This window comes from Colletotrichum tamarilloi, assembly GCF_030869305.1.
Source record: "Colletotrichum tamarilloi strain Tom-12 chromosome Unknown Scaffold_8.1, whole genome shotgun sequence".
Classification (NCBI taxonomy): domain Eukaryota; kingdom Fungi; phylum Ascomycota; class Sordariomycetes; order Glomerellales; family Glomerellaceae; genus Colletotrichum; species Colletotrichum tamarilloi.
Window position 1 is genome coordinate 479683 of NW_026849391.1, and position 19670 is coordinate 499352.

At 55.4% G+C, this 19670-nt stretch overlaps 8 protein-coding genes across 8 annotated transcripts; 5 read left to right on the forward strand and 3 right to left on the reverse strand.

Moving 5' to 3' along the window:
• Nucleotides 1–334: 334 nt before the first annotated feature.
• On the reverse strand, nt 335–6919 carry CTAM01_03508 (glutamate synthase; the record flags this gene model as incomplete). The annotated part of the gene is made up of 5 exons (XM_060519543.1): nt 335–1637; nt 1698–6513; nt 6576–6616; nt 6686–6739; nt 6795–6919. The coding sequence occupies 5 exons, from the start codon at nt 6917–6919 to the stop codon at nt 335–337; spliced, it is 6339 nt and encodes a 2112-aa protein (XP_060385749.1).
• A 3966-nt stretch (nt 6920–10885) lies between these two features.
• CTAM01_03509 (uncharacterized protein) lies at nt 10886–11674 on the forward strand (the record flags this gene model as incomplete). Its single annotated transcript, XM_060519544.1, has 1 exon — nt 10886–11674. The coding sequence occupies one exon, from the start codon at nt 10886–10888 to the stop codon at nt 11672–11674; it is 789 nt and encodes a 262-aa protein (XP_060385750.1).
• A 179-nt stretch (nt 11675–11853) lies between these two features.
• CTAM01_03510 (uncharacterized protein) lies at nt 11854–12207 on the forward strand (the record flags this gene model as incomplete). The annotated part of the gene is made up of 1 exon (XM_060519545.1): nt 11854–12207. The coding sequence occupies one exon, from the start codon at nt 11854–11856 to the stop codon at nt 12205–12207; it is 354 nt and encodes a 117-aa protein (XP_060385751.1).
• Nucleotides 12208–12677: 470 nt separating this feature from the next.
• CTAM01_03511 (uncharacterized protein) lies at nt 12678–13064 on the forward strand (the record flags this gene model as incomplete). Its single annotated transcript, XM_060519546.1, has 1 exon — nt 12678–13064. One exon carries the CDS (start codon nt 12678–12680, stop codon nt 13062–13064), a length of 387 nt encoding a protein of 128 aa, XP_060385752.1.
• A 25-nt stretch (nt 13065–13089) lies between these two features.
• Nucleotides 13090–13227, forward strand: CTAM01_03512 (uncharacterized protein; the record flags this gene model as incomplete). Its single annotated transcript, XM_060519547.1, has 1 exon — nt 13090–13227. The coding sequence occupies one exon, from the start codon at nt 13090–13092 to the stop codon at nt 13225–13227; it is 138 nt and encodes a 45-aa protein (XP_060385753.1).
• A 95-nt stretch (nt 13228–13322) lies between these two features.
• CTAM01_03513 (uncharacterized protein) lies at nt 13323–13622 on the reverse strand (the record flags this gene model as incomplete). Its single annotated transcript, XM_060519548.1, has 1 exon — nt 13323–13622. The coding sequence occupies one exon, from the start codon at nt 13620–13622 to the stop codon at nt 13323–13325; it is 300 nt and encodes a 99-aa protein (XP_060385754.1).
• Nucleotides 13623–15415: 1793 nt separating this feature from the next.
• CTAM01_03514 (uncharacterized protein) lies at nt 15416–16779 on the forward strand (the record flags this gene model as incomplete). Its single annotated transcript, XM_060519549.1, has 2 exons — nt 15416–15451; nt 15547–16779. 2 exons carry the CDS (start codon nt 15416–15418, stop codon nt 16777–16779), a joined length of 1269 nt encoding a protein of 422 aa, XP_060385755.1.
• Nucleotides 16780–17810: 1031 nt separating this feature from the next.
• CTAM01_03515 (SNARE domain-containing protein) lies at nt 17811–18899 on the reverse strand (the record flags this gene model as incomplete). Its single annotated transcript, XM_060519550.1, has 4 exons — nt 17811–18017; nt 18098–18191; nt 18336–18569; nt 18889–18899. 4 exons carry the CDS (start codon nt 18897–18899, stop codon nt 17811–17813), a joined length of 546 nt encoding a protein of 181 aa, XP_060385756.1.
• Nucleotides 18900–19670: the final 771 nt, after the last annotated feature.

Genomic DNA, 19670 nt, shown 5'->3' on the forward strand with positions numbered 1-19670 from the left:
ATAAAGCAAGGTGGTATAAGCACCAAACCACAAGCCACTCATCCATTGACCAAATGACTCGACCAAAGAACAGCAGTATAACAAAACGCAAAACAGAAAAAAACCGACAAGCCAACACAATATTTGTCGCTCATAAAGCACGGGTTTTTGAGGGTATCAAACAAGACACCTTTTTGTAGTGTAGGGTATTTCCAGGAATTCCAATGTCTCCCCTCCCACACGCCTTTTGTTTTTGACCCGATTCCCTTTAGACCTTGCGGTCACTGTAAAACATCATCTCTTTTTTTCTTCTTTTCATAACGCTTAGCTCCTTCTGTTAACGACGGAAGAGTGTTTAGGCCTGAACAGGCTTGATCTGAGTAAAGATCTCGCCGGCGGTGCGCTTGACGATACCACCAGTTACGGGCAGGCTGGTGCACTGCTCGAGGAAGAGATCGATCTCGCGGGCGGCCTGTCTGCCCTCGTTGATACCCCAGACGATGAGGGACTGGCCACGGCGGCAGTCACCGGCGGCAAAGACGCCAGGGATGTTGGTGCTGTACTTGCCAGGCGGGGTCTTGACGTTCTTGCGGGCATCCTTCTCAATGTCGTCACCAAGGATACGGGCCTCGGGGCCGAGGAAACCCATGGACAGGAGGACGAGGTCGGCAGGGAAGAACTGCTGGGAGCCCTCGATCTTCTTCATATCCCAGCCACCAGTCGCGGAGCGAGTCCACTCAACGCGGATGGTGTTGATGCCCTTGACCTTTCCAGAGCCATCGTCGACGAACTCCTCGGACATAATGCAGAACTCACGGGGGTCCTTGCCCATGTGCTGCTTGACCTCGGTGTGGCCGTAGTCAACACGGTAGATGCGGGGCCACTGGGGCCATGGGTTGTCGCGGGCACGCTCCGGGGGAGGCTGGGGAAGCAGCTCAAAGTTGATGACAGACTTGGCGCCATGACGGACGGAAGTACCGATACAGTCGTTACCGGTGTCACCACCACCAATGACAACGACATCCTTGCCCTTGGCGGAAATGTAGGATCCATCCTCGAGCTCAGAGTCGAGCAGGGACTTGGTGTTCTTGTGCAAAAACTCCATAGCGTAGTGGATTCCCTCGAGCTCGCGACCCTTGATGGGAAGATCACGGGCAACGGTGGCACCAGTGGCGATGACGACGGCATCGTTCTCAGCTCTGAGGTCCATGAGCTGGATATCCTCGCCGACGGCAACACCGCACTTGAAGTTGATACCCTCAGCGGCCATGAAGTCGGTACGGCGCTTGACAATGCGCTTGTCGAGCTTCATGTTGGGGATACCGTACATGAGAAGACCACCGGGGCGGTCGGCACGCTCGTAGACGGTGACGGTGTGACCAGCGCGGTTGAGCTGGTCAGCAGCAGCCAGACCAGCAGGGCCGGAGCCGATGATGGCAACCTTCTTGCCGGTGCGGACCTCAGGGGGAGTGGGGATCATCCAGCCCTGTTCGAAACCACGGTCGATGATGGCACACTCGATCGACTTGATACCAACAGGGTCTTCATTAATGCCCAAGACACAGGCACCCTCGCAAGGAGCAGGGCAGACACGGCCAGTGAACTCGGGGAAGTTGTTGGTCATGAGCAGACGGTTGAGAGCGTCACGCCACTGGTTCCTGGAGTGATTGTTAGCTTTTTATTCGGCACACGCGTTCAATTTGACGATGAATACTTACTGGAACACCAATTCGTTCCACTTGGGAATGATGTTGGAGATGGGGCAACCCGTCTCAGACTGGCAGAAGGGAACACCGCAGTCCATGCAACGAGCAGACTGGTACTTGAGCTCGTCCTCATCAAGACGAGAGGAAAGCTCGGCCCAATCCTTGGTACGGGTCTTTGCACTCCTGTACTTCTCAGCACGGCGCTGGTACTTCATGAAACCCTTGGTCTTGTCGAGGACAAGGGCACGCTTCTTCTCGGCAGCGTTGTCGCCAATGGTCTCCTCGATATCCTGGAGCTTGGCAGCCTTCTCCTCCTTCTTGTTGTGGACACCAGAGACGATAGGCAGGTTGTACTCGGCGCGCTTGGCCTCGGCAGCCTTGGCGGCCTCCTCCTTGAGGACGCGCTTGTAGTCGACAGGCATGACCTTGACGAAGCGGGGAAGAGCACGGTTGAAGTCAACCAAGATGCGGGCAGCAAGCTCGGAGCCAGTGTAGTGGTGGTGGTCCTCGATGAGACCGCGAAGGTAGGCGATCTCAGTGGGCTCTTCGACAGCCTCGGCCTCAACCATCTCAGTGTTGAGCTTGGAGAGGAAGTCCTTGTGGATGTCGAGGACGTAGGCGATACCACCAGACATACCGGCAGCGAAGTTGCGGCCAGTGCTGCCGAGAATGACGACTCGGCCACCAGTCATGTACTCGCAACCGTGGTCACCGACACCCTCAACAACAGCGGTAGCACCGGAGTTGCGCACAGCGAATCTCTCAGCCGCAACGCCGCGGAAGAAGCAAGTACCCTTGGTAGCACCGTACAAGCAGACGTTACCAACGATGATGTTCTCCTCGGCCTTGAAGACCGCGGAACGGGGAGGGTAGACAATCAGGCGACCACCGGACAGACCCTTGCCGACGTAGTCGTTGGCATCACCCTCGAGCTCGAGAGTAACACCAGGGGCCAAGAAGGCACCGAAGGACTGACCCGCGGAGCCCTTGATATTGACGTGGACCGTGTCCAAAGGCAGACCATCTTCACCGTAGCGCTTGGAGATGTGGTAAGACAGCGAGGTACCCATCGCACGATCAGTGTTGACAATGTCACACTCGATTCTGGAGGGGAGTCCCTTGTCCAGGGTCAACTCGGCCTCAGAGATGAGCTTGTTGTCCAAGCGGACGTAAAGCTTGTGGTCCTGCTTGCGGACGTTGAAAGTAGCAACACCAGGGCGGAGCTTGTGAGCAGGAGTCAGGAGGAGAGAGAGGTCGATGTTGGCGGTCTTGTTGGTGCGCAACTCGTCGTTGACCTTGAGAACTTCAACGTGACCAACCATCTCGTTGATAGTACGGAAACCAAGCTTAGCCATGATTGCACGGAGCTCGTTGGCAACGTAGTAAAAGAAGTTGATGACGTGCTCGGGAGTACCGGTGAACTTCTTGCGGAGCTCAGGGTCCTGGGTAGCGATACCAACAGGGCAAGAGTTCAAGTGGCACTTGCGCATGAAGACACAGCCCATGGCGATAAGAGGAGTAGTAGCGAAGCCCCATTCCTCGGCACCGAGCAAACAGGCCATGGCGACATCACGACCAGTGCGGAGTTGACCGTCAGTCTGGACAACAACACGACCACGGAGGTCGTTCAAGACCAAGGTCTGGTGAGTCTCGGCAAGACCAAGCTCCCAGGGAAGACCAGCATACTTGATACCAGTCCAACGGGAGGCACCGGTACCACCATCGTGACCAGAGATCAGGATGTGGTCAGCCTTGGCCTTGGCGACACCGGAGGCGACGATACCGACACCAACCTCGGACACCAGCTTGACAGAGACGCGAGAGCGGGGGCTGGAGCACTTGAGGTCGTAAATCAACTGCTTCAAATCCTCAATGGAGTAAATGTCGTGGTGAGGAGGAGGCGAGATGAGACCGACGCCAGGGGTAGAGTGACGAGTGCGAGCAATGGACTTGGACACCTTGTGACCAGGAAGCTCACCACCTTCACCGGGCTTTGCGCCCTGGGCCATCTTAATCTGAAGCTCGTCAGAGTCTGCGAGGTAAGCAGAGGTGACACCGAAACGGCCAGATGCAACCTGCTTGATGGCAGATCGCATAGTATCGCCGTTGGGCAGACGCTGAGAACGCTCAGGATCCTCACCGCCCTCACCAGTGTTGGACTTGCCACCAAGTCTGTTCATGGCAACAGCCAGAGTGGAGTGAGACTCCATGGAGATGGAACCGTAAGACATGGCACCAGTACAGAAACGGCGCACAATCTCGGTCCAGGGCTCGACCTGCTCGATTGGGACGGGGGTGCAGTCCTCGAACTTGAAGTCGAGCATACCGCGGAGAGTGCAGGCCTTGATCTGCTCGTACTGGGAGCGGGAGTACGCCTCGTAGGACTTGTCGTTCTTGGTGCGGACGGCATCCTGGATGTTGGCAATGCAAGTGGGGTCGTTCATGTGAGCCTCACCACCATCACGCCAGTGGTATTCTCCAGACTCGGGCAGGCCGCTGATACCGACAGTGGCACGGGAGGGGAAACCACGCTCGTGGAAACGGAAAGCATCCTCAGCGATAGCCTCAAACGTAGCACCCTGGATACGAGAAGCAGTACCCTTGAAGCAGCGCTCGATGACGCTCTCGTCGAGACCAAGAGCCTCGAAAATCTGGGCACCCTTGTAGGAAGCAAGAGTCGAGATACCCATCTTGGACATGACCTTGAGAATACCGCCATCGCAGGAGTGCTTGTAGTTGTGAATCAGAGCATCGTCGGAGAGCTTCTTCTTAATAAGCTTCTCGCGGTTGAGCTTGAGGATGCACTCCATGGAGAGGTAAGGGTTGATAGCATCAGCACCGTATCCGAGGAGAACACACATGTGGTGGACCTCGCGAGCCTCAGCAGTCTCAACGACGATGGCAGCCAGAGATCGCCACTTGTTGCTGACCAGGTGGTGGTGAACCATACCGGAGGCAAGGAGGGCAGTGACGGGAACGCGATCCTTGGAGGTGTTACGGTCGGACAGAACAATGATGCGGTCCTTGTTCTCAATGGCAGCGGTAGTCTCGTTGCAGATGTAGTCGAGGTGGCGCAAGTAGCCCGCGGTGCCCTCGCTCTTGGGGAAGGTCAAGTCAATGACCTTGACAGTCCACTCGGGGTGGATGGTGGACATGTTCTTGATAGAGTTGAACTCGGGAATCGAGAGAATGGGGCTGGGAAGCAAGAGACGACCGCACTGAGAGCTATCCATCTCCAACAGGTTGCCCTGAGGACCGACGTAGCACTCCAGAGACATGACGATCGACTCGCGAATAGGGTCGATGGGAGGGTTGGTAACCTGAGCGAAGAGCTGACGGAAGTACTCGTACAGGAGACGGGGTGCTTGGGACAAGCATGCCAAGGGAGCATCGTTACCCATGGATCCGAGGGCTTCCTTCTCGTCCGAGGCCATAGGAGCCAGGAGCAAGCTCACCTGCTCGTGAGTGTAGCCGAAGGACAGAAGAAGAGGATCCTCCTGCAGACGGGAGGCGTCGGGCTTGGCGGCGACATCGATGGACTTGCCAACGGTCTCGAGAACCTTGGGCAGAGTGATGAGCTCCTGGTCGATCCAGGCGCGGAAGTCCTGACGGCTGGAGACAGCCTCCTTCAGCTCCTTGTCGTCGATGATGCGACCAGCGAGGGTGTCAACGAGCAGCATGCGACCGGGCTGGAGACGACCCTTCTGGATAACCTTCTCGGGCTCAACGGGAATGGTGCCGACCTCGGAAGCGCAAATGATGCGGTCTTCGTCCATGACGTAGAAGCGGCAAGGACGCAGACCGTTACGGTCGAGGTTGGCACCGCAGTAGCGTCCATCGGCAAAGGTGAAGAGAGCGGGACCATCCCAGGGCTCCATCTGGCAAGCAGCCCACTCGTAGAATGCGGCCTTCTTGGGGTCCATATGAGTGTTGCCTTGCCAGGCCTCGGGGACCATGAGCATGACAGCCTCGGGGAGAGAAAGAACACCGTTGATGGTGAGCAGCTCCAGGACGTTGTCGAAGGCGGCAGAGTCGGAACCACCGTCCTCAACGATGGGGTAGAGACCCTCGAGCTCCTCCTTGAAGATGTCGGACTGCATGACACCCTCTCGGGCCTTCATCCAGTTCTTGTTACCGCGAAGAGTGTTAATTTCACCGTTGTGGGCAGCCCATCTCAGAGGCTGAGCACGGTCCCAGGAGGGGAAGGTGTTGGTTGAGAAACGGGAGTGGACGAGGGCGAAGTGAGCCTCGTAGTCGGCGTTGACGAGATCATAGTAGTACTGGTACACCTGGACGGGAGACAGCTGTCCCTTGTAGACAATGTTCTTGTTGGAGAGGGAGCAGAGGTAGAACCAGTTCTGGAGACCAATGGTGTGGGTGGCGCGCTTTCTGAGGACATACAGCTGTCTTTCGAAGAGTCTGTCATCAAATTGCTCGGGGTCGGTGTTTTCGGGGGCGTTGGTCGGGCCGTAGGCGGAGGTCAACACGACAAAAGGTTGCATAATGATGGGTTCACGGGACTTGGCAGCAGGACCAAGCAGAGTCGAGTCAACGGGAGGCCTTCGCCATCCCAAGACACGCAGGCCTAACGATTCGGCAATGTCTTCCAACTGCCTCTTGGACTCTTGCAAAGTCTCCTCGTCTGGCTTAAAGAACAGGTTTCCCGTGGCATATTGTCCCAGAGGCGGCAACTTAATGCCTTCCTCCTTTTCAAAGTTCTTGACAAAGAATCTATGAGGGATCGAAGTCATGACGCCAGCGCCATCACCGTCTCGTGCATCAGATCCCACAGCACCTCTGTGGGTCATGTTGCAAAGTAGGTTGCGCGCTGTGAGACTGGTTAGCTTGGCTGCTGGGCGAACATTGGGCCAAGGGGATTATTGAACTCACCATCGCTGACAATCTTGTGGCTAGGCTTGCCCTTGATGTGGCTGCGAGAGGTGTCAGTGGTTGCCTGTGTAGAGTTGAGAACAATTCTCTGTCTGGTCTTTTAGACATACCAAGCAAAGCCGACACCGCATGCGTCTTTCTCCAAGCTCGGATCGTACAATCCTCTGCGTTCGATTGTCAGTATGGACATGTTCGAAATGATAAGGCGAGGAAACATACTGCTTCACCGGCAGAGCACCCGCCCAGGAGCCATTGTTGTCCGTCTGGTACTCATAGGGAGTGTATTGCTCTTTTTCAGATTCAATATGGATTTGTCGGTCGTCGAAGTCCTCGTGCAGGCCCATGCTAGGCGAGGATTCGAGCCTGATTGCAGTGGAAGGGGCTGGTATAGGTCGACGGGGGAGGGACTATTCCAGTCGGCAGCAGTCGATCGATAGGAGCAATGGCTCTGGTACGAATCTATCACGCCCCAAAACGGGTTCAGTTAGTGACGCTGAGGGACGAATATGTGTTGGTCAAGTGTGATTTTGGTTCGATGGTGGTAAAATGAGGGGGAGTAAACGCCCAATGGCCAGACAGAGGGTTGCACAGAGCACAGGAATGGTCTTGGGCCACGCAAGAGACAGAGAGAGATAAGGCGAATGGTTGACGGTGAGTTCTGAGAGTGAGAGAAGAGTGGCGAAGAGGAATCGTTGGAGGAAATTGGATGCGGGGTGCGATATCCTTGAGTTAAGCTCGGAGCTGGCGAGGGACGCACGGAGGACCAGAGGGGAAATTTCCAGAGCAGGCCAAACTCTACTCCCGAACCGGATTGCTACGTCGTCCGGAAGTGAGGGAGCATCAGGTAAACTGGGAGCAAGAGTGAGAGAGCCTGGCGGTGGTATTGACTCCCGACCCCTGTTCGCAACGACGTAAAGCCAAGAGGGTAGGACAAGCATTCCGAGCAACAATGCGCAACTGGGAGCAAGCAGCAGCACATGCCACAAGCAATGGCGGCAGAACATGGCTCTAGTAGGGGCATTGTCGGTAGCAGTGGGAGCGAGGCAAGATGAGGCGAGCAACGCTCAAACCAAGCAATCGAAGCCGAACATGGAGGGGCAGGCTAGGACAAGAGCAAGCAAGCAGCTGGCAAGCAAGACTTCAGCCGTACCCATCCAACCCAAAAGCAGCTCAGACAATGGAGGGTCAAGCAAATGCAAGCACTGCCAGATGCCAAAGGCTGTTGGGTGCTGTCTGTCGTCTTTCTTGCCGACCACAGCTGGTGATGATTGCGGTGCCAGTGTCAGGGTGCCGTTTGCCAGTGCCACTGCCAGTAGCGCAGCATTGCAGAATGCGGTGCCGGCGTGGGCTGTGGTCGCAGCCAATGAGAGGTAAGCTGTTGCCAAAGCATGCGGCTAAGAATGGTGACGCCAGTAACCGGCCCCAATCTGTCGTAGAAATGGGGGAACAAGCACATGGTCGCACACGCCAGTCCCGCCCATACTAGGCCGCCACCGGCCGACAACCCCTCCAAGATTTTTTTTTTTTGGTGTGTTGTTTTGGCTTGGGGGGTTGATAGGCGATTGCAAGCTCCATTCCCGCGGTGACCTTACATCACATCCACAGGGATTACGACCAGGGGTCGCTCGTCTGGGCCTACGGGTGTGTGGGGTCGTCTGCAGTCGTACATAGTCGCATGCCCAAGGAAAAAGGGTGCATGTGTAGCGCTGTGCAGGAAAGAATGTGCGGCTGTCCCAGAGAAAGAGAGTTGGGACGGAGGACGGAGATGCCAAATTCGCTGCGAATTGATGCGCCGTCATATGCCATCGCCGCTGCCGCTGCTGTTGCTTTTTTCAAAGCCATTGGTGTTGCCAATGCCGCTCTCTCGTCAGAAGTATGGCTCAGACTCGCACAGCCGTTTTCGTATGAATTGGTCTCGTCAAGTGCTGCTTTCTCGGTGTCTCGCTTGTGATGCTCGTGTCTCTGTCTGTTCGGCTCCGATTTCTCTCACATATTCAAGCCCTCTGCTTCGATTCTCGTCTCTCCTGTGTGCCTTGCTGTTGGGCTGAATTGGGTGGTTGGTGGCATTGTGTGTAAGGCAGGTGAAAGGTAGTGGGAATGGCATGGCCGTGTCTCGGGTCTTGAGACGGCGGTCCCTATGTGAGCGCACGTATATAAAACTTACCGACAGGCTTTGGGTATTGTAATGGACCGAACGTGGTCGAGATGTTTGCGCAGTGGGATCGAGAGGGTTTCTTTTCTACCGTCGTAGCACCGCGCGTGAAGAGTGGGAGGGCGGAAGAAAGAGAAAAACAGAAAAGGTGGGAGGTGGGAGGTGGGAGACTGGCAGCCTTTTATTAAGATTTGGTGTATTGGTCCAAGTGTGTGGGCGAAGACGGGAGAGAGAGGAGTGGGTGAAGAAGGAGGAGGAGTAAACGTCCTGAGTCGGCGCTGGGCCCAAGCTGGGGGAGGGGTGGTTGGAGGGGGTATCGCGAAGAGGCTAACAAGATGGATGGGAAGAAGGCGATCGCCGGCGGCCACCCGAACGACAAGAGAACGCAAGACCAGAGGAAGCCAATGCAATCTGGATGAATAAGACGATCCTGTATGGAGACATGAAATTGGCACATAGTAGGAAAACGGGGCAATGGGTTCGGGGAGCACGAGAGCGAAGAGCGGACGAGGCGCGGAACGACAATAACACGGCAAGAAGGTCCTTTTCGGGGATACTGGCGCTTTCCTGCCAGAAACGACCGATGGGCTGGCTCAGGTTCTCACTTGCCTCGTTACTTTTTTTCACCTTGTGGCAAGCCGACCAGAGAAAGGTTCAGCCAACCAGTGGCTCTCTTGGCCAGAATTGTGATCCACTACTCAAGGTACAAGCAGACAGGCAGGCTAAAGAATACCCGTCTACTGGAGAAAATCATACGGCCCCTCCCCTGGTAATTTGCGAGGTGCAGTAGGCTCAAGTGCTGGTGTTGCATATGCGCTCTGCCTCTCTCTTTTTCTCCCCCTTCTCTGCGGCTTTCCTGTCGTGTTTCTACGTTTACTGAGAGGGGAATGGGCCGAAAAAGAGCAGTGGGGGTTTGCAGCATGCAAAGTGGGATGAAATGGGGGTACGTACCAACCCCAAATGCAAGAGCTAAGGGAAGGTAGCAAGTTGCTGCAAGAGGCACTGAGATGGGATGAGAATGGGAAGGAAAGGCACGACCTCGTAGCTAGGTACCGAGAAGGAGAGACGGGAAGTCATGCAAAAGGGCGGCAGGAGCAGCGGCAGCAAATGGAACGGGAGGAAAGAGCCCAAAAGAGGGGTACGTATCGGTGAGAGAGGCTCCGTGGACGGCGCGGCTGTGTCTGTGCGCTGCTGCTGTTGCTGCCTTCCTCTCGGGCGTGTCGGTCTTTCTCTCCCATCCCATCCCATCCCATCAGGGTGGCCTTTTTTCTGTTCTCGACAGGTACGCTTTTTTCGAAAACCAAGCAGACACGGACTGCCTGGAAGGTGTAAGACAAAACCATACTCCATAGCATGGTGGGGTCCGAATAACTTACGCAGTACGGATCCCTTAGCGGGGCGAAGCGCGGTCCAATCAATGCATCGATCAATCCAACACGTATGTCTCCCATTGGCGGCGTCTGGCGAGAGTCTCCAAATCTCTGACTCTTCGACAGCGCACTAACAGAACGGGACCCGTGGGTTGCTTGCGGGTGCCACTCTCCGCCCCGCCTCCGGTCCATGGGGCATGCGTCGTCTTCTCTCCTGCTCCGTTTTTCGGTCCATGATCCATCTCTCTTCAGTGGGCTCGCCGCTCCTCTCCACTGGCCCCTAGTCATCCAAGTTGATGCTCCCATCTCCACCATGCCACCACCACCCTGCTAGCCTCCTTGCCTCCCACGACATGGCCTGGGAAGCTCGCCGCTGTTCGACTGTTACCATGCAGCAAACCTTGGAAATAACCCCTTCAAGGTGGCCTGTCCACGGGTGAGCATGGCCTGAAAGTGGACCGGTCCAGCGCACCATTCTGCCCCTCCACGGCTCTGGCACGCCGCACTTCAGGCCCAGCTCGACAATCAACCGCACGGCTGTATTCACAACGCTGCTTCTGACGGGGACCATGCTCTCGGGAAATGGAATGGAAAGCCCCCCCCTTTTCCCTCCTCAGTATTACTGAGTCCTCCTAGAAACCACATGCCAGAAAACACCGCACATCGGCCAGAAGCAAGACACCATCGACACCACCTACCTGCCTCGGGAAATGGCCATTCAGAGGGATTGACGGCCAGCTCATCAATGAACGACCGCTTGTACCGTCAATCTCAGCCTTCTCAGGCCAATGTCTCGGCTTTTGATTGCTACACAGCAACAACTCCCGGCATCCCACGCTTCCCCAGAGCGCCCTCGCTCACACTTTAGTCTTCAAGATGTTCATGATCTTCCGCCACGTCAACCTCGATCGACTTTCCTAGCCGTCGGCTCACCCTTCACCCACCATCCTAATAATCGATCCACCCACTCGCTACCTCACGCTTCCTCGCCAGTCTCTCCATTGCCCCAAACCTTCGTCTCATGCTACCACCAAAGGCAATACGTGCCGCCAATCTACTTCCCCATGCGCCACCACCACCTCCTCCAGAAATCTAACTGGGTCCCTCCCACCACGGCGGACGTGCCAACGTTGCTCTGCGGGGTCCTCCCCTGGCCGTTGGGTAGGTATTCCGTCACGCCGTACTACCGGCCTGGCAACGCTTCACCCCAAATCCGCAATGATACTGGCTTTTCTTTTTTCTTCATCGTTGGTCGAACGACATTGGGTTCAAAACCTCGAGGTAAGACTCCAGATTACCTAACGTACAGCCCGGCCGCCTCATCTGGGGGGGAAGGATCACGACAAAAAGCGTTCCTTATCTTGCTAGGTCGATGCTGCCGACATTGTTTGAGCCAAATTGGCACTCCACAAACTTGTCCTTTGACCGACAAACACAGCTTCCATTCATTTCATTCCGTTCGGATATTCCGCCCGGACCTAGCGCGAGGAGATGCCACGCCTCGGGAGCCATATCCCATATTCCGCCTGAGAGTCTTGGCCAATGGCGGTGACCCAATTTCAGATCGATCAATTTGAAGAAGATCGGGTCAGTGTATATGACGCCGGAGGCAAGCGGAGCCTTTTGCTGTGTAGTTCGTGGCTTAATGGCTTTTCTGCCCGCTGCTGGGCTTGAATACACATCAGAAAAACACAGACCGCCATGCCTTACTTTGCCCTGCGGATCAAACGCTGTGCGCATTTGTGACTCGCTTCGGATGCATTCCGAACGCCATTCAGCGCTGCGTTTGCTCTACTCGAGGCATATGGAAGATATCTCGGGTAGTCACCCGAGACGTGTACGCAGTGCTGCAGTCTACCAGACGCGACGGTGGACGGTCAAACTTCTTCCGCACATCCCGGACAAGCAACGTCCTATGGTTTACTTGGCCACTCTGGCGAATCCCTTTCCGTTCAAGCGTCGCTTGCGGAATACTGTGTGTAAGAGAATTTTGACACAAAAACCCAACGCCTCGGCGAAAACCAGCAGCAGAGATGCACCCCACACACTCCATGCGGGCCAAGCAGGGGGTACCCAGTCGTTTTTCGCTCTCTCGAAACGGAGTCGTTGAAAGGTTAATGTCATCAACGAGCAAGCTCTGAGCTTGCACCAATCAGCGGCTTGTATTTCAAAGAAGCCCTTGGCCGAAGTCGCCTCGGATCTTGGGGCCCCTGATAAACCGCAGGATGCCCCCAAGCAATTGGACCCGGACCCTTCTTGGACATGGGCCACTCCAGCATCGATGCAAGTGATTGGGGGAGCAAGTTGGGGGAGGGGATGGTGTTGAACATCTGTTCCATTTCAAAGGCGCGCTTGCACATGCTGATGGAAGACTTACTTGTTATTGCATTGCTAGCGTGCAGAACCAGCATCTGTCAACTGGGCTGGCTTCAATGTCTCGCGGCCCTGCATGCACTATCTGTCATTGCTGCACTATCAGCCGGGGCAGGTCCAAAAGATGACGATTCTTGAGATCAACCAAGCTGCGTCAAGAACTCGATGTTGCGCAGATTCCGAGCTGTTTCCGAAATCCTTTCACGAATGAGAGTGGTCGGTATATCTCTTGTTTGCCTATCAGCCCTCCGATCTACGGAACTTGGTGGTGTCCACGGCCGGCTCGACGGCAGCGGCCGACGAAGGACCAGGGGGGGCATCTGGGCTGCGACCTGTATCTTTTCCTCAAGCGCCTGCGGCGGCATTGATCACGGATACCGATGGACGGACCGACTGACAAATGAACCCCCAACACGAGATCCGCTCAGCAGAAGGACGCAGGTTGACTGCGGTCTGCTCCGCGAGAGCGGTGTTCCAGGCGTGACGCACGTCGCAACTGCAAGCAATACGGGCTTTACTGGAAGGCTAACCAATGGCGGGCAGCACCGAGCACATGCAGACAGGGAGCGGCGCAACAGCAGAGAGACGGGATAGGAAGAACGATTCTTTGCTGTACAGAATGGCGCTCGAAAAGGCAACTAGTCACCCTCTTCTCCGGCATATCATCGACTGGCGAGTTGGGCGTCTGACTGCATTGCAGCATCGACAGTTGTTGCCCAAATCGAAAAGGGTTGCTGTCAAAAAATCGACAACTTGAAATTGGAGAAGCCGGCCAATCACAACTAGAGCCTCATCTTCAACCGTCTTATCTTGAGCCAACCAAGATGGCCGCTTGCTGCATCTGCATCTGAGCTATAGCGAGCCAGGTATGCCCCTAGTCGGCACATCCATGCCAAATGCGACCCCGCCGACCGGAGGCGTTCGAGATCTCACAGTTCCTTGCTCAGCACGACCCTGTCTGTGTACACGCACAGACATTCGTGGTCTCTTGGCTTCTAGAGCTGGAGGGGAGGGTGAGAAAAGGAGAATGAGGGGGCCATCTCCGACGGGATTCCAACGTTCAAGGTAGCCTGCTGAGAAGCGGCACAGACATGCCAGCCACATGAGAGACACCATCCGCACTCGGCGATGAACCACTTGGGAGCGACGCATGCATGGGCTACGTCACAAATGTCACCGATGTGCACAAAAAGATGCTTATTCACACACGCACGCAAGTACATACCACAGGTGTTTTTTCCCCTCTCGGTTTAAAGTTTGTGAGAAAAGCTGGTCGTTCCGGGACTCACTTAGGGTTTCGCAGGTTAGCCTGTCGACCAGCACGTGTCTGCATCCTTGATCTGGATGGTCAGAAACTACATACGACCTGGAAGCGCTTACGATCACCTATGCCCTCCTGGAGCAACCCTCCATCTCCGCATTTGAGCAGCAATGACGCTTCAATATTAGAGGAAGTCGTCTCATATTGGATCCGTACAGTCGGCTAGAACACGGGGACGAATGAACAGCTCGGTGATTCTAGTCACAAATCAATTGTCCGGCTACACATGTCAGTGACATATCAAGCCCCATACTCGGAGCATGTTTAGCGGGCTCCTGGTCAGCAACTTGAACAACAGGAATTATAAATATCTGGTCTGGCTTTGGAAATGGTTGCTACGCATCCATTCTTTCACGTCCTTGTGGAGTTTGTCACGACACGAAGCGAAGCTAGGTGACGGGTCCGACATGGCATCTGCCATTTACCCATAGCGCTAACCAAGCCCCCCGAAGTCGGCTCGGCCGTTCACCCTAACTAGGGCCGGGCGGATGTAACCCCTGGCTGGCGTTCTGGGACCTATATCGGAGGCGGCCACGCCCTCAGACCCAATCCATACCAACTTGCAGGGGGTGTCTTGCTTAGTTGCTCGGTAGTAGGTCTAGGACAGAAGCGAAAAAATAAACGGGCAGAAGAGAGAGTCCACTCGAGTCAGCCCACGGCCGCGAGGAATTCCCACAAAGCGGAAATATGGCATTTGAAACCTCCACTTGCGCAGCCAATGCCAGCAACTCCGAAGTCAGCGCTGTTCCGACTTCTCCCGACGAGACACATCAGAGCGGCGCGGGGCGAATGCGCTGGTCCCTCATAACCCCGTCGCTATGCGAATCAATGGCAGACGAGAGTCGACGCAGAAGCGCAGAGAATGTAAAAAAATGGAAAACGAACGAATCCAACACCCCTGCTTTTTCTTACCGAACGAAAACAGTAAACCCCCTCGGAAACGAGGAGACGCAGGCGCCTGAGGGCTGAGCCCACGCAGTTTGGATGAAACCTAGTAACCAAGGAGCGCATGTTCAACGAGTTCGGTCTGAGATTGATGCGAGGCACGCTGTATGTACAGCAGTTCTGGCGGTGGGAACTGGGTCTAAGTCCCGACAGAGGGAAGAGTCATTCGGTCAAACTGGCGGAGACTCTCAATTGGGTTTGAGCATATTTTTATTTTTCAAATGCTCTACTGTTAGCCTGACGGAGGGGCATGGAAATGGCAACCTCCCAGGCACCCACACATCACTTTGCGATGAAGCAATCGTGACTGTGCTGAAGTATGGCACACTTAAAGACATGTCGTTGAATTTGTGAGGCAGACGACCACATTTCTGCCGCCCGCGATGAAGCATCGTGACTTCTTCTTCGCAGGGATTAAGCGCGCTAGACGCGGCGCGTCTGCCAATGTGGGGTAGACCCTTACACCCCCCGGCAAGTACGTACTGTCGAATTGTTTACTCTTTGCAACCTCGCGACAAGCAACTTGCAGCGGGGTTCTGTGCCATTTGCGACGAAAGCTCTCGACAGCTACGAAACAGCTTCCATTCAGCTGTCTCTGACATCAATTCCTTTACGCGCATCAAGTCATCGAAACACCCGCAATCCTAGAGCATTGCCTAACGGCACCTTGCGAGTCACAATGTTTGGCCTCTTACCAGACCTCACCCCACGAGACGTAAGCTCCCTCTACCTCTATTGACATCTCCATAAGCATCCATCTCGCTCCTCCATGCAACTATCGCGACAGCTATCTAACCTCATGATCAACAGTCGCACTCGATCTGGTACACCTCCTCCCGCAACCCAATAACCCAAGCCGCCCTCCTCGAAGCCCACGAACACAACAACCACCATGGCTCCGCACAACAGCAACAGCAGCAACAGCAACAACAGCAACAAAACAGTTCCTCCTCCCGCCGCGCAGGCCAACTCCTCATCGAGCGGTCCGCGCTGGCACGCCTCCGCGCCGACGAGCACACAATGGACCGCCGCAGGCTGCACGTGCAAAATTTCGGGAGCACGTGGCTGAAGCCGCCCGGCGTGCCCAAGACGCTGCACCAGATCCGCGAGGAGCGGCGGGAGCAGGAGGAGCACGCCGAGGCCATGAGGCGGGAGCAGCTCGCGCTGGAGCTCGCTGAGGCGGAGGCGGGCGGGCAGGATGATGATGGGGGGCTGGGGGTGCTTGGGGAAGGGGAGGATGGCGAACAAGAAGAGGAGGCGAGGGATCTGGATGATGAGATTCCGGATGCTGCGGAGGAGAGTTTTGGGTTTGATGGCGGGGAGGATAGTATGGCGGATGATTTGTCGTCGAGTGAGGGGCGGCCTCTTTCACTTGATGACAATGATGATGAGGAGACTGAGGAGGAGGAAGACGATGACGACGAAGATGACGACGACGCAACGGCCGTGGACGAGGACGAGTATGAGAGGCGAGATGGCCTCGTCGCGGCGAGGATGCGCATGGCGGACGACGCCTTCAGACAGGCCTTGGCGCGGGGCGACGTCGACGGCGACGACATGTACGGCGCCGAAGAAGAGCTCGAGGCATCGGGCCAGGGCCAGATGCTCGACGAGGAGGACCTGCTCGAGGACGGGTTTGCCGCTGAGGGCGTCGTCGATGACGACGACTTGGGTATGGGCGTCGATATGGACGCCGACCTGGATGACGAGATTCCCGAGGCCGAGGGGCTGAGCGGGGTGTATGAGCATACGGACTCCGAGGCCGAGGTGAGCGGGTTGACGAGTAGTGTTATTAGTAGTGGCGGGGAGGAAGATGATGAAGAAGACGATGATGAGGAAGGGGATATCAGTTTTGCGCCGAGGGCTGCGCCTTTGAGGGCCCCGTTGAGTCCTACCGGGGACCGGGGGAGGGGTAGCGCTGCTGGTGCTGCAAGGCATCATCATCATATGCCGAGGAGTAGTCTGGATCTCAGCGGGTTGCTTTCTGCGGACGGGAGTAGTATGATGGATAGTAGTCCCAACATGAGGGCCCATAGGCGTTGAGGGGTGTGTGAAGAATGGGAAGGGAAAGACAGAGGAAGATGGAATTATGATACCCCCCACCGGTTCCCATACATTGTTTCGGGAGGCATGCACCGATAGACGTGAACATGTCCTCGCCTTCACGAGCCTTTATAGAAGCACAACATGCATACACCAGTCTGAGGCGTTGGGGCAACAATAAAAGTTCAACTTGAAATCTTGACAGAAATGCAAAAAGGCGTGAGCACCAGAGACTCGGTGTCGAAGGTTTATAGAAGTATAAAAGAGGTAGGTGTATGTATACACGGCCATTACAAAAGCTTTTAATTTGTGTCCTCAATACTTGACAAGTGAAAGGGAAACCGCGCCTTCTTCTCACCCTTCTCCCCCTCTCGAATGGTATGCAAGAGACATCGCACCTCCACAGCATAAAAGGAACCACGCCGTTCCGCCATTCTGTCCCTATTTGGTTCGTATCAGGATGTCCTTTTCGTGATCGTTCATCTCTTTCCTCGTGTCCTCAATGCTTTGAAAAGGAAACCAAAATTGTCGGGCCCTCCACGAGATTCTCGACCCTCTCTCTCTCCCACTCCCATGCAATGAAGATGATTCCAGGCAAATAGAACCGTTTGGAAAACGCCTCCGACGCCGAGCATGCAAGAATAATGGGTTTGCTTCCCAACCAAACGCACCGCACCATTCCGGGAAGGCTATTGGAGCCTGCCCCTCACCCCTCTCTTCCAGCTACGTTTTGCTGTCTTGTCCTTTTGTGTTGAGATTGGCTTCCTCGTTTCCTACGTCTAGGACGTTTGACATGAACAGTCTTTCGACCTCAGTCTCTTGAGCTCGCAGAGTTCTCCCATGTCGACAGCCTCGGTAAAGCCCACGTAGCAGACGGCCGTTCACCCCTCCGAGCTTGAATAGTCCCAAACTTGTAGGAGGCAATCCATAACCACGCTCGTCTCCCCGACATGACGGATAAACCGCGCGTATCGCCTTTCGCCTTGGTCTCGTCGATGTCGTAGTCGTAGTCGTCGATGCAGGCTACGCTCTTAGAATAGCCAGACGTACATGAACAAGAAACACACAGCCGCGAAGAAACCGAGCCAGACCTTCCAGCCGACGCCCGTCTTCTCCGCCATGACGAGCATGCGGTTCATGGTCCCGCGGATGCGCAAGCGCGTCGAGTCGAAGCTGTCGTTCATCTTCTCTGCCAGGGCCGAGGAGTCGCGGATCTCGTCGCCAATGGCAACCGTCATCTGCGTGTCTCACGGTTTTAGTCTCCTTCTTTCGTGTCTGGGTTTTGTTTCGTGGAAGATGCGGTTGAGGCGGAACTTACGCTCTTCAAGATCTTTACTTTGCCCATGATACCCGCGACCTGTTCATCGTTCTGGCTCTCGAGCTCGTTGAGCACGGCGTCGCTGTACTGGCCGCTGAGATGTCACATCCGTCAGCAAGTTGTCCCAAGCTTGAAGTGCTTCTCCTCCGCTTCTCCAGTTGTCCCATCGCGAATGCAACCTCCCTGAACCTCACATGCGGGACTTTCAAGGGGGCGATAGGGTGGTCTGGTTCCGTACCGTTTATTCGGCGTCGCAGGCCGGAACCCCCGGTTCGCGTCAACACCGAGGTGGCTACCGCCCATGGGCGGCGCAGGTGATGCGCTGCCGCCCGCGTACCCGTATCCGTATCCACCGCCTAGTCTAGATGGCGAGGCGCTGACAGGTCGTCGGCCGTTGTCGCTGCCGCCGCCGGTGTAGCCTTCGAAGAGGGCGCTGCGGGAGTCGCGCTGATGCAGCGAGGAAGCGCCGAATCTGTGTGTTGTGACGAGTTAGCCCACTGTTGATGACTTTTCCCAGATGTGAATGCCATGTGTCGTTGCGCAAGACGGGCGGTCGGTACGGTCTCGCTGGCGGTTCTGCTCGTCTGTCTTGTGGAGAGTTCATGATCGAGGGGTGGCCTGTCGTCATCACCACTTCGTTGTCCCCAAGACGAAACTCCTCGCCTTCCTCTCTGGTCGTGGGGACCGCCTAGGAGCACAAGAACGTCGCAAGCCGTAACTACCCACCCCGCCGTTCCAAACCGCATGCGTTGCGTGTGTGTTGGGTATTCTGTTGAGTCCAGTGTACGCACCTTTGAGCCATGGTGTCCTAACCGTCGCGTCCTATGTTGCGCGCGCACAACTGCTGCCTCGAAGCAAAGAAAAAAGTATCGTTATTTGGGTAAGGGTGTGTTACCGGGCGTCGTCCGCGACAGCAACAATGGTATGTCTCGAATACTCGAGGAGTTGTCGTTTTGTTGAAAAGGGGTGTAGGTGTTTTGATGCTAATTAAACAATTCCGATAACAAGAAGCAACTTTTTTTTGGTTGGTCCTTGTACTCCGTAAGATAGATACTTGTTGTCCCTTCTCAGAACCCCTGGAGGTTGTGTTGTCATTCAATGTCGGTCCGGTTAGGTTGGTAAGGTGGTGTGCTAGTAGCAGGGGTCTATGCTATGCGGGCAGGGTGTTCGTAGGTATGTGTCGAATCTCGGCTGGGCGATCTCTATATTCTCCCTTTTAGCGCGCTCAAACTCCCTCCTTTTTTGACTTTTGACGTCCGCAGTGGGTTACAGGTAGTCAAAGCAGCGAGGCGAACTTGCTGGGGCTCATGTGCGGGAAAGGGGAAATAAGAAGCGCCTGACACGGTGAAAGTTCGCGTAAAGTACTTTTCTTTACAACGAACAGCGAGAGAGGGGAAAACACGTCCCTCGGTTTCCTGTCCACGTCTACTATTACTTTACAACTCCGACAAATCCCATAGTTTCCCCAAAAGCCCGTCCCGCTAACAGTCATTTGGGTACGTGTCGTCCCGCTATCCAATCGAAAACGGAGAAGAATCTTAAAAGCCCCGACCAAGGCATCAGAGGACACAAG